The sequence below is a fragment of the Pteropus vampyrus genome, unplaced genomic scaffold, assembly GCF_000151845.1.
Source record: "Pteropus vampyrus isolate Shadow unplaced genomic scaffold, Pvam_2.0 Scaffold3, whole genome shotgun sequence".
NCBI classification, from domain to species: domain Eukaryota; kingdom Metazoa; phylum Chordata; class Mammalia; order Chiroptera; family Pteropodidae; genus Pteropus; species Pteropus vampyrus.
This window is the reverse complement of record NW_011888784.1, coordinates 22490952-22503105: the sequence shown is the minus strand read 5'-3', so window position 1 is coordinate 22503105 and position 12154 is coordinate 22490952. Positions and strand designations below refer to the sequence as shown.

At 37.1% G+C, this 12154-nt stretch overlaps 1 protein-coding gene across 7 annotated transcripts in view; it reads right to left on the bottom strand.

The window, feature by feature from the left end:
• Positions 1-12154, bottom strand: part of BICC1 (BicC family RNA binding protein 1) — a 255262-nt gene that overhangs the window by 26173 nt on the left and 216935 nt on the right. For all 7 annotated transcript variants that reach the window (XM_023531912.1, XM_023531924.1, XM_023531915.1 and 4 more), the window contains 10 exons: positions 11486-11644; positions 9929-9982; positions 9290-9484; positions 8815-9066; positions 6784-6915; positions 4544-4730; positions 2565-2726; positions 1769-1965; positions 1503-1635; positions 781-937 (listed from right to left, as the gene is read on the bottom strand). In XM_023531912.1, the coding sequence (XP_023387680.1) occupies positions 781-937; positions 1503-1635; positions 1769-1965; positions 2565-2726; positions 4544-4730; positions 6784-6915; positions 8815-9066; positions 9290-9484; positions 9929-9982; positions 11486-11644 (1628 nt within the window). The remainder of the gene's footprint in view (positions 1-780; positions 938-1502; positions 1636-1768; positions 1966-2564; positions 2727-4543; positions 4731-6783; positions 6916-8814; positions 9067-9289; positions 9485-9928; positions 9983-11485; positions 11645-12154) is intronic.

The window sequence follows — 12154 nt, the reverse complement described above, 5'->3', positions numbered from 1 at the left end:
AGTAAAAATTGCCTTGCTGATTACTGAAGAGCAGTGAGAATGTTAAAGTTTCAGAGCAATATAGATGGTTTAGAGGACCCACAGAAAAACTCAACCAACTGAAAGGGGGAGAGACAAAAGAAAAGACATATGGGTTAAAATTACCGATATTATTCCTTAATAAAATTTTTATCCACATAAACATCGCTAAAACTGAAATGGAATATCACACAGCCAAAAAAAAAAAAAAAAGGAAAACCTGACATTCATAACTACATAGATGGACCTTCAGGGTATTATGCTAAGTGAGATAAGTCGGATGGAAAATACCATAATCATATCACTCATGTGTGGAATTAAAAAACAAAAACAAATGAACAAACAAAATCAAAAACAAAAACACACTCATAGAGGCAGATAACAGATCAATGGTTACCGGAGGGGATGTGGGGTACAGGAGGGCAAAACAGGTAAAGGGGTCAACTGCACGGTGCATGGAGACTAGGCTTTCGGTTGTAAGCACAATGTAATATATAAGGATGTTGAAGTACAATGTTGCACATCTGAAACTTATATAATGTTATAAACCAACATCATCACAATAAATTTTCTTTTTACAAAAAGAAAAGAATTATAAAGAGAAATGAAAACAAAAACTCATGGATAAAACCAAACTCACTTGAACCAAAGAGCACTGACTGCTGAACAAATCCAGTTTTGTTCCACTAACTTAAAACAAATCCAGCTTATTACACAACTTCTTTCAAAGGATCAAGGGCTTTTAAAGATGAAATTACATACTGTAAGTGGGAGTTTTTCGTGCCTTGCAGTAGTTCCACTGTCTGCCTCTTGGCACAGGAAACTTTGGAAGGACCTATCATCTGTTTCAAGTCACCAGCATTCCCAGAATGGGAAGGACTTCGAGGCATGCCTACTTCAACAAACGCATCATTACAACCTGCAGAGAAGAGAGAAAAAAATGAAAATCCAGGCATCACCTTATCATCAACAATCACCTGCAATGGAAACAAACCAGAATCCAACTCTAGGGAGACACAGACATTAACAGCTCTCAGCTGCAAAGACAATACCTTATTTAACAAATGAAGGGTGCTTCAAAAACTTAAGATGAAATCTGAAGACCCTTATATTTTTTAAAGATTGTCAGGAATGGAAAGGTTATAAAAAGAAATACTCTACTTATAAAATTTATATACATAGACACACACACACACATACACATATATATGTATGAATTTAGTAAATTGATGCTTTCCTGCTAAACAATTCACTTTAATTTAGGAAGAACCAATGAAATGGGAAAGCGATTCTGTGAAAAGTGCTTTTCAGTTTATCTTTCATCACGTTCTTCAGAGTTTCATTCAAGATGTTGTCTTTCTGCATACTTGAGGCTGGAGGAGTCATGACTGGTTAGCAAAATCAATTAGAAATCACTGCACAGAGCTTCTACAACCACCTTTATCCAAGTCAGAGACCCAGGTGAAGTTCGGAAGGAAAAATACCTTCTACAGGGTTTGATTTGGGCGAGGCCTGCTCAGATCCACTCGATTGTCTGGATGGATCACTGTGATTTGCACTCAGCACTTTTTCTCCAAGAGATGAAGTGGATATTGCACCATATTTTATATTCGGAGACTGAAATAACAAAATGATGTACAGATATGGTCACAATTCTAAAATTCACTTCAGGAGCAAGTTTAAAAGTGTTACCAGTGGCTTATTTCTTATAGACAGTGTGGATCACATTATTCTATCTAAAGGACATTACCTGTGCATGTCCATTTAAAGAAGGAGAGATTTTTTTGCCTTCTGTCTGCATACTGTTGATATGGACATCGACGGGAGTCAAGCCAGGAGGGGGAGATGGAGCTGTGTGCCCGTAGGCGGGCACTCCAGACAACAAAATGTTGGTTAATGTGGCTTGGGCAGTAGATGGAATCATAAGGTGTGGTATGGCAGAAAAACCTAGAACAACATTTCATGAAGACAGATATGAGACAGGAAAAAATTCAGAATCAACAAGCATTATTTTATTATTTTCAGTAACAACAACAAAAAAATCATTTTTGTTGCAGCAAATTCAGAAGAGAATTTGATTTTTATACCTCTCTGCAAATAGGTTTAACATTACTACACAAAAGAATGTTAAAATGGAACAATACTCCAGAGAATATTTAATCCAAGCTCCTCACTGGACAGATGAGGAAACTGGCTAGATTCAGCATGCACCTAGGACTACCAAGCAAATCTGTCCAACCAGAACCTACGTTTCCTAATTACCAGGTCAGTGATCTTCACGTGCCTTTGTCACTGCTCCCTGCACATCATGCTCTTCTTCCTGATCTGCTTGTCACATCTGAAGATTATATTTTGCTTTTATGAAAAACTCACTGCTTTGTTGTGCATCATTTTAACTAATTTACATATTAGAGAATTTCTCTTTGGCTGCAGTATGCTTTGAACTATAATTTTTTCCTAAGGAAATGGAACCATTAATAAATTTTATTTAAAAACTGATAATACCTAAGAAGACATGCCTTTGATTGTACTTAAATGATACTGACCTGTGGCACTTGAAGTATTAGCAAGTGGGGGTGCCCATAATGTGGGGCTGGGGGTGCCGGAACTTGGACTTTGCAAAGGACTGACTGAGCTATTAAGAGCATTCAGGAGTGAATTCGGGGTTGTCGAAGTGTTTAGAGATAAGGTGGTGGGGCCCAAAAGACCTGTAATAGAGAACGTAAGGTCAATATGCATAAATTCAAGCTTTTAAAATAACAGATGGCACCAACACTGCTACTTGAAATACACATTGATATAATCTGATATTTTCTAAATATAAAATATGAGTGACAGATTACCTTTCAAATATTCAAGAGACATTGCATGATACGACTCCAACACAGGACCCAGCTTATCCACAAACAGACGCTGACCAGAAAATGGAAGCTAGGTGCCCAAACCAGGAAGCAGCCAGGGTCACTGAGCAATGCCAGCCACTTTGCTTTCATTTCAATAGGCAGGATGAACAAAATTCTGCTCAAGTGGAAACTCGTTTTTATTTCTCTCATAGCTCAGTTGTCATATGCTTTCAAACAAACTCTTCAAACCACTGACAATTAGCTGTGAATAAGGGAACATATTCCGGCAACAGAATGGCTCCAATCGGCCCATGTGCAGATGGGCCAAGCTACCTGGAACGGTTTTCATACCGTCAAAACACATACGTGACTTCTTAGTGTTCTGTCTCAAAGCAGTTTTTTCTCAAGGGAAAATTTTTTTGTTTTGTTTTTCACTTGTTTTAAGGATTTAATGTTTGATTTAATTTAAGTAATGAAATTTCCCTTTGGGCATTTAAAATATGTTCTACAGTGTGAATTTGTCTACACGTTTCCAGGAATACTTAAAACATGAAGTATTATAGGGTAGGTATAGCCATGAAAACATTTTGCATCTCTGCTCGCTTTTTTCATCTCCAGTGCAGCAAGAACTCAGGTCCTCCTAAGTGTGTGACTGGCATTTCCAGATATATGGCTGTTATGTTATGACTGTTCAGGTCTCCAGCGGAAGGGACGACTTTGAAAGACTATGGGCCAAGGAGAAAAAAATCTGCCTTTACTGTAATGGCGTCTGTGCAGGGCTCCTTGGAGTATTAATCATATTATTTAAACATGTTATATTTTTTAAAAGCAAGAATAGCTATTAGAAAAAAATTAAAGACTGCTGAGAGTATTTATTCTGTCTCAAATCAACACTGAATGGGGTGGAATGATTTGCTGGTGTTATTGCATTAACTTTTTCTATAAAGGCTACTGAAAAAATGTGCAAGTAGTGAACCTAACGTAATTTAATATGGTAACGAACTTCAGCCTGTAAGATGGGAATCCGTAAATGAGGCAATAAATATCTCATGACTATCATGTGGCTCACTCTACTTTCCTAAATACTAAAACACTGAGGTGATGATGTTCTTTCATCTCCCTGTTCTTTGCCTTGGATATAAATCCAGATCCATCTGCTCCCCTTGGGGGCCACAGGCTAGATTTCCTTTGTATCTTCGCGAGGCAGGCCTAACCACTGGGAGTGGGGGGTTCTGCTTGCTTTCACCTCCCCCTCTCCCCACCCCTGACACAGAACTGCAATTACTTTTTGAAACGCAAAATGGATAATCTTTATCTCTGGGGAATGATGGCAATATTGCAAACGCAAGAGAGAACAAACACATAAATTATAGTCAGCCTGCTGACTTCACTCTCAGTGGCATTCTTAATTTAGAAGAACAAACACAGCCACTGAAAATAAAACAGTCAGACCTTGATTATTTATGCCAAAATAAGAAGCATCGGGGAAACAGAAATCCACAGAATCTAACCAAAAAAACACAAAATGGATTGATTCGAGTTTTGTTGCTTTTCACCTGATCTTAGGGCCTAAAGAGGGGAAATCATAACCTTTAAAATGTAGCCCCAACCAGCAGAAAGAAAGAGAAGTGAATAAGCAATCCCCCAGTGACTGAGAAGTGCTATAATAATAAATTTTATACCTAGTCCAGTGAGTCCGAGGCCTGCTGAGGCTAAGATATCCAGGCTGGGACAAGCCAGGCCGGCAGGGCATGATGCTGGGGATGGACTGGTTGCTATGGTAACCCCACTGCTTTCAAGTCCGAGGAGACATTTCCTTGCTTCATACATATTTAAGGCATTTCGTTCAACACTTTTCACAATCACAGACTATGAAAACACATAATGGAAAAGAAAAAAGTGACATGCAGGTAGTCTACAATGAATTCAGGAGGTGGATGAGAAATGAATACGGTGATAAGAATCCCACTTAAGGAATATATTAATGCTGCTTTCAAATCAACTGCAAATTCTAACCACTTATTATGTTTCCTCCTTTAGGTAAAACCATAAAACGTTAGTTACCATTTATTGGGTGTGTCCTGTGTTCCAAGCACTGTGATGGAAGCTGCACATGTATTCCAACTCCCACCAAAACCTTATGAGGTAGAAATTATTATTTATATTCAGTGAGGATAAGAAACTTACCCAGGGTCACGGCACAGCTGTGGAGGGGCAGCGAGAGGGGTGGAACAAAGGTCTATCACTACAGCCCGTTCCCGGTTACATTCTCTTGTCTTTATGTTAAAGCTTCCCCCCTTTATATCATTTTTACAAAACAAATCAAATTTGTCTCCATACAGTATATAGACTGCATAATAATAGTCACTTACGCTTGACATTTATGGTCTACCAGTTAACTAATAGACCGAGGTACCACTATTCCTCACTGATGACATATCTGTGGCAAAGCTTATAGTAAATTTCTAAACAATAAATCTTCTTTCTCTCAGTGGACTTGCCTAGAAAATTGGAAATGTGAACCCAAGAGGGAAAGCCTCCAATGAACAATAAAGAACGCTTGTGGCTGAGAAAGCAGGTGAAGCAGTACTAAGCATGGGGCCACCAGGCATAATAGGCCACAGAGGCCCTGGGATGATGAAGGCTTCAGAGTTCTCCCTTACGATATACTTTGCCCTGACTTCCATTCATTTCTTACTGAACTCCAGGAATTCTTCTTGTGTCTTGTCCATCTTATATGCACAAGTCCTCAAAAGTCTATTCTGTCTTCATCTTTTCATCCTGGCATCTACAAGTGACTCTCGTCAACTCAAATTAGTCAAGCATGAAGCTTCACAATACACAAAATTAGTGTTCTGTTCTCTAACTTTAAGCTCATTATATTAAGTTTACCTAGAATAAATACTATCTTTTCCTTTAAAGTTATCTTTTGAAGAAGGCATGATTGTTTTTCTTAAGCTGGACACTGACTACCACGTTCTTTACATATATACAAAATTGTATGTAATATATGTTATACATATACCATTATGCATATATGATAAGATGTATAGTTCAGAAATTAAAAAACGGAAGGCACAACTGTGTGCTGTTTTATCTAGTATAATAAAATATACCTAAATGTTACCATTTAGTACATGTTATTATGCAACTTGCCTTTTTCCAACACCGTTTTTATCCTTTGATTTCTGGTACAAAGGTTTCTTCAGAGTATATAACTGGAAGCAGAATTACTGGAGGTATCAGTATTGTTAGTGTGATCAGATGGTCCCAAATTGCTCTTCAAAGTGGTTTTGCCAATTTAAACTATATTATTGTAGGGACATTCTTCTTTCCTCACATTCTCACTAGCACAATATCATCAGAGTTGTCCCATTAAGTTTTACTGTTTATGTAACTACTGAAATTTTGAACATCTTAGAGGAGCTGTTCCAGGAAGATTGAACTGGGTATAATTCATTAGTAAAGGTATTTATTATTAAAGAGAATGGGCACCTATTCGTTAAATCTCCAGGGCTAGCACACTGGCTCAAAAATAGTAAGTAAACTAAATATTTTTTGAATTGTATTGGATATGTACACATAACACATGTTTAGCCTTATCAACTCCCTGGTAGTTTACTAATACTTAAAGTTGCCAGATTGAAAATTAATGAAAAAGTGTTTTCTCTTTCCTTCTCATGTATTAATAGAAAAATAATGGTCACTAAAAATGGATTCCAAACCCAACACATTAAAGTAAATGATGATCAATAATGAATGTTCTTACAAATTTATTTTTGTATAAAATAACTAAATGTAATATATAATGATATGTATTACACAGGATATTTAGTTCTATGAAGATGCAAATACACATTTATATGCAAATAAAACAGAATGTGATATGATACATGGTTTCCTGGGTCTAGACTGAACCAACCTTGCTTGGCTGTTTCGGCTTTGGTTTAATACTAATGAAGACATCGAGCTGTTCCATCAACTGAGCAATGAATTGTGGATCAACTTCAATTTCTTCCTTCATATCAAACATCAACACAAGAGGAAGACAACCCTAGGAAATGTCACACAATAGAAAGTGTAGGAGGTAAAAAGTTACTCATTTAAACATCCAATAGTTTAACATGCCTACAAATAATGCAATATTTTACAGAACTAAAGAGTAAGCCAAAGTCTTAATGCTAAATTATTCACCTACACATAGCTCAGAGGGCTGGTGACAGAAACCATTTTTTGGATGACAAAATTATACATGTCTTAAATGTCTTTTTTTGGCCCTGAATTTTTACTCATTATCCACTTGGGAAAATTCCTCTATCCTCTGACTTCAGTTTTGTTACTGATGCCAGAAACTAGATTCTCAACTATTATCAAGGGTACTCATCTAGTGCCCTTGCTCCAAGACTGACAGTGGTGGCTTTTAATTGCCTCCTGAATGAAATCTAAACATGCATCAGCATTTAAAGATCTTCGCATCTTGGCCTGGCTTTGCTTGTACAATCACAGGTCTTCATGTCTGCCCCTTCCACCAGGTTAGACCAGTCTCGTGAGTATCTTTTAAACAGATTTCGTACACTGGTATCTTAACTCATCAATAGGCTTCTTCACCAATCCGAGTCCTGCTTCTCTTCTGATGCAGCTCAAACCTTACCTCCTTTCTTGAGTAAATTGCTACTGTCGCCCCTTCTTTTAATTATTTCACTCTTTAGCACTGCAGAGTACTTGTTTTTTTTTTTTCTCTGATGCTTTCTTCCTGGCCCCTAACCTACTGACTATAGGAACCACATCAGGTACATTTTCTGATGCAAAGGATACTCAGTGCTAGCCTACTGATGGATAGGTTTTGTACATAAGTATCATGAGAAGTTATCATGAAACGTATTAGAATTAAAATACAATTACTATGTTATATTTCCTTTGTGGATAAAAGTAATTTTTTTAAGGACATGGCTTTAAAAAAAGAGGTGATGGTATTTAAAATATAGGTTAAAGCCTTTTCATTTATCTCTCCCTCTCTTTTTTTTAATATTGTGCAATAATATGTCTCTTTGCACACCTATAAACATAGTCTGATAACGTGAACTTGGCTTAAAAAGTCATTCGGAACAAAATAAATTTCCTAAAATTAAGTACTATAATCCTTAATGATTATAACAAGTTCTCATCTGTCAGAGGAATGGAGTCAACAATATAAACTTGGATTTTCTAAAAATTTCTCAAAAATGAATTCTGTAAGTTAATAATAGTAAAGGTCATACCTAAAGCTTACTGATTCAAATGTTGCTAAAGGTCAAGTTCTGAACAGAATGGTGTTTTTAATAAAAATATTTGTAATTCCACATTATGTCGGTCCATTTTGTAACTATGTATCAGCCCTACACACTGGGTTTTTAAATGAAATAGGAAGGACGGAAATTTTGCAAACTATAAATTGGAAGCAGTACTGAATTATATAACTCTGCTATTTTTTCTTCAATGCATGACACTCAAATTCATGGCTTAAAGAGCATTTTTTAAATTATATCAGAGATTTATAAAATGTTCAAATGTTTCACGCTACAAAAACTTATGTCTTTGAGGGTAATATTTCAAAGGCACTTTTACTTTTCTGTTTAAACAGAAGACTTTGTTGAATGAAAACTGCAAACTAATATATGTCATATGAAAATAATCACCTTCCTCAAAACAGTCAGTTATTTCATCTGAACCTCTTCTACGTTTAGTCTAAGTTCAAAAACAATACTGCAAGGAAATTACCCATCTATATAATGAAATTAGGCCTGCGAGGCACTATCTACCCTACTCTTTTATTTCCTTTTACCTAGAAATTTCCTTATTTGGCCAGGCTTTCAAAATGCTTTCATAAATATCACGTTAGTATGGTGTGTGCAATACACACTGTACCTAAAACAAATGAACAAACAAAAAGTAACATTAATTTCACTAAACATACCATGAGATATTGCCTTGCAAGGCAGACAGACTCAATGGTGCCCTGGAGGTAGACGGTGGATTTCTTTTGTGGATTACTGGGGTCAGGAAAGTGGATCTGAGCACCCGTTCTCTGCATGATATGTTTGATGTTGCTTCCATTTCGACCCATCATAAAGAGATGATGTTGAGCTGCGATATCTAGTTGTGTGCTCACAGGAATAGCAGATGCCAAGCTCCCGGCCAGATGTTCCAACAGCATGGCAGTTCCTTCCTAGGAGAAAAGGGTGGGAGACAAATAATCCTATAGAATAACCGTCCACATACAGGGGAGGATTCTAGTGCACTTCTAACAACTATGGAAAAACACAACACGTTCTATAAACCAGAATGTAATACAAGGGGATATTCTGGAAAACGAACTACTCTAAAATCCTTTAAAAATAAAACTTGAATGATCTGTACACTGAGGATGTTCGGCATTATCTGTCACTTACCTTCACAGCACTAGTGTTATTCTGAGACCCTCGTACTATCACAGTAGCACCATACATTCGGGAACGCTGTTTAAACGACACTGAAATGTTGTATGTTTGTGATATGTGCTGGATGGAGGGGGAATTAGGATCAGGAACTGGCTGAAGAATTCCAGCAATTGGTAGCTCAAACATCAGCACCAAAGGAAGCAGCTCCTAAAATGAAATTATGAAAACCCAAAGTAGAGAGTTAAATTATTATACATTTAGAAATATGTATATAATTCATTCATTTGTTTCTAAAGATGGAATTTCAGAACATAAATTGCTTTTATTTTAAAACATAAATCGCATGGGTAGACTATATTAAGTTTCTTAAACAACAGACGCTTTTTATGTAATCTAAGAGTTTGTAACTTTAACTATAATGGCATTTTCCTCAGGCCTCTTTTTGATTGTTTCAGAGTCATCAGAGAAACTGAGGTAAAATTCAGAAAGTCTCTAAAAAACATTTTTAATACATTAAAATTACTTTTGTCACTATTTCCTTCATACTGGACACATGATTTTTGTTATGAATTGGTAAATTATGATTTTTAATGCCTTATAATGAAAACGTTGCTGACAAAGATTTACGATATAAAAGTAATAAACAGTTACCCGAATTCTAACTCGGGCAGATTCTACTCCTGCTGGTTGTCCTGCTATAGATACCTGTAAAAATAAGAAAATACAAAGTTAGAGTTACTTTAATTGTACCCGCATTTGTTTTTCCAGTTATCTACATCCTTGCTGCTCAAAGTGTCCTCCAGGAAAAAATAGCATTGGTATTAACTGAGAGCTTGTTAAAAATAAAGGATCTCAGGCACCAACTCAGACCTGCTTAATCAAAACTTGCATTTTAATGAGCTCCTTGGGTAATTTGTGTCAATTGATCTACATCACCCCGTGGTTATCTGAAACCTCACAGCCCTCATGTAGCCATCTTGCCTCCTTCATAATTTCATTTGTTCACGGAATTTTGTCCCTTGCAGACCAGATGAATATCAATATACAATGATACTGCTGCATTAGGTTCTCAAAATACTGAGCTACTTCTGAGCTAGCTGGTAAAAAATCATTGCTCTAATACCCACCTACAGCCCTCTCATGGGATCACCTGAACTCTCACAGAATCCATCGACTAATTCAGGGGTTCCCAGGCAGAGCCTCAGACTAGGACTGGCCTGTGGCCTGTTAGGAACCAGGCCGCACAGCAGGAGGTGAGCAGAAGGCAAGCAAGTGAAGCTTGCAGCCGCTCCCCAGCACTATAGCATTGCCACCTCGGCTCCATCTCAGATCATCAGGCATTAGATTCTCACAGGAGCACTGGTCTCTGGTGCCAAAAAGGTTGGGGACCATTGAACTAAAGTATTACTCTTGGCATTGGGGTAAGGGTGTGGGGGCTCCAGGACCCTGCTCTTAGAGTACATGCCTATGCCATACTAGCTGTCAACTATTTTGACTACTGCCCTTGCTTTTTACCATGGCTTTCTATCTAGTTCCATGTGTGTGTCCCACTGTCACATTAGTCACTGTAGAGAAAAAGACTATATTTGATTCATCTTTGTGGCCAACATAGTTTCTTGTACTGTGATTAGCTTAGAAGAGAGAAAACTTGTAAATAACATAAATAACACTACTTGCTCTTCAAATACTGAAAATGCTTTCGTGAGGATAGGTGAGTTGATTTGTTTCCAAACAAAAGAACTAGGAAAATGTATATGAACTAAAGAGAGACATAATTCAGTCAATGTGGGGAAATTGGGGACTCATGAATTAACTCTCAGAAGGTGATGTGGTGTAGCCTGGAGGACCACTTGGGGGACACTGTGGACAGAATCCCAGCGATGGAGGGGTGCTTGGACCAGGCAAGCTTCCGGGCCCTTTCCTAATTCGCATGCTCTCTGAGCCTTCCTTAGAGACTTCATCTTATGTGGCCATCACTTCCTCCCCTCTCTTCTACCAACCACTCAGAGATCAAGGGCCCACCTGCAACTGATCTCTTCAAAAGAGCAGAGCACCTGTGATCTTCTTGCAGGGAGTAAGGTCATACAATCTACACTACGTGCCAACTCCATGCTTACTTTTCTGCTCTCATCTTCCAAAAAAGATGTGCATACGGAAAATTAAGGCTGTAATCTGTCCCATAGAAGTTCATGTGAAAAGACACAGCACCTGGTTGCTTTTTTCTGCTTGGTTATTCCTGTTGGAATCTGGAAAGTGGATGTGGCAGCCTGTTTCTTCCATCACTTTTTTAATATTGTTGCCACCTTTGCCGATCACATGAGAATGTTCTGTATGTGAAACATCCATCTTCAAGGTAACTCGATTGCTCTGTGTAGAAATAACATATTATTTCTTGATGCATGAAAAGGGAAGGAACAATCCCTAAAACACTTTCCCTTCGAGTGAACAATATTAACAAAAAGTGAGCCAGTGGGAGATCATACACATTTCTTAATAAGTCTTAGTCTATAAATGTTTAATTTCTATATATTTCTCTTAGGTTATAAAAAAAGAAATATTTTAAGACAAATTTGTCAGAAGAAATAGAAAGATATATTCTTTCCTGAGATAATTTTTTGGAAAGTAGCCTTTAAACAAAATTAGCTACAATTACAAATAAATTACTTTTTTTTTCTTTAATAGACATTATTTCTGAAACATTTAATTCAAATAACTAAAAACAGATGAAAACACAATTACAAGATCAACTATATATATCTGCATGCTAGTAGCACTGTAGAACTAAGATGCTAGAAAACTAGAAATTAAAATAAATCTCAAAACTGAAAAAGAAGTATTTATAAGCATTTGCACAACTGCTATACTATTGTATGTCAA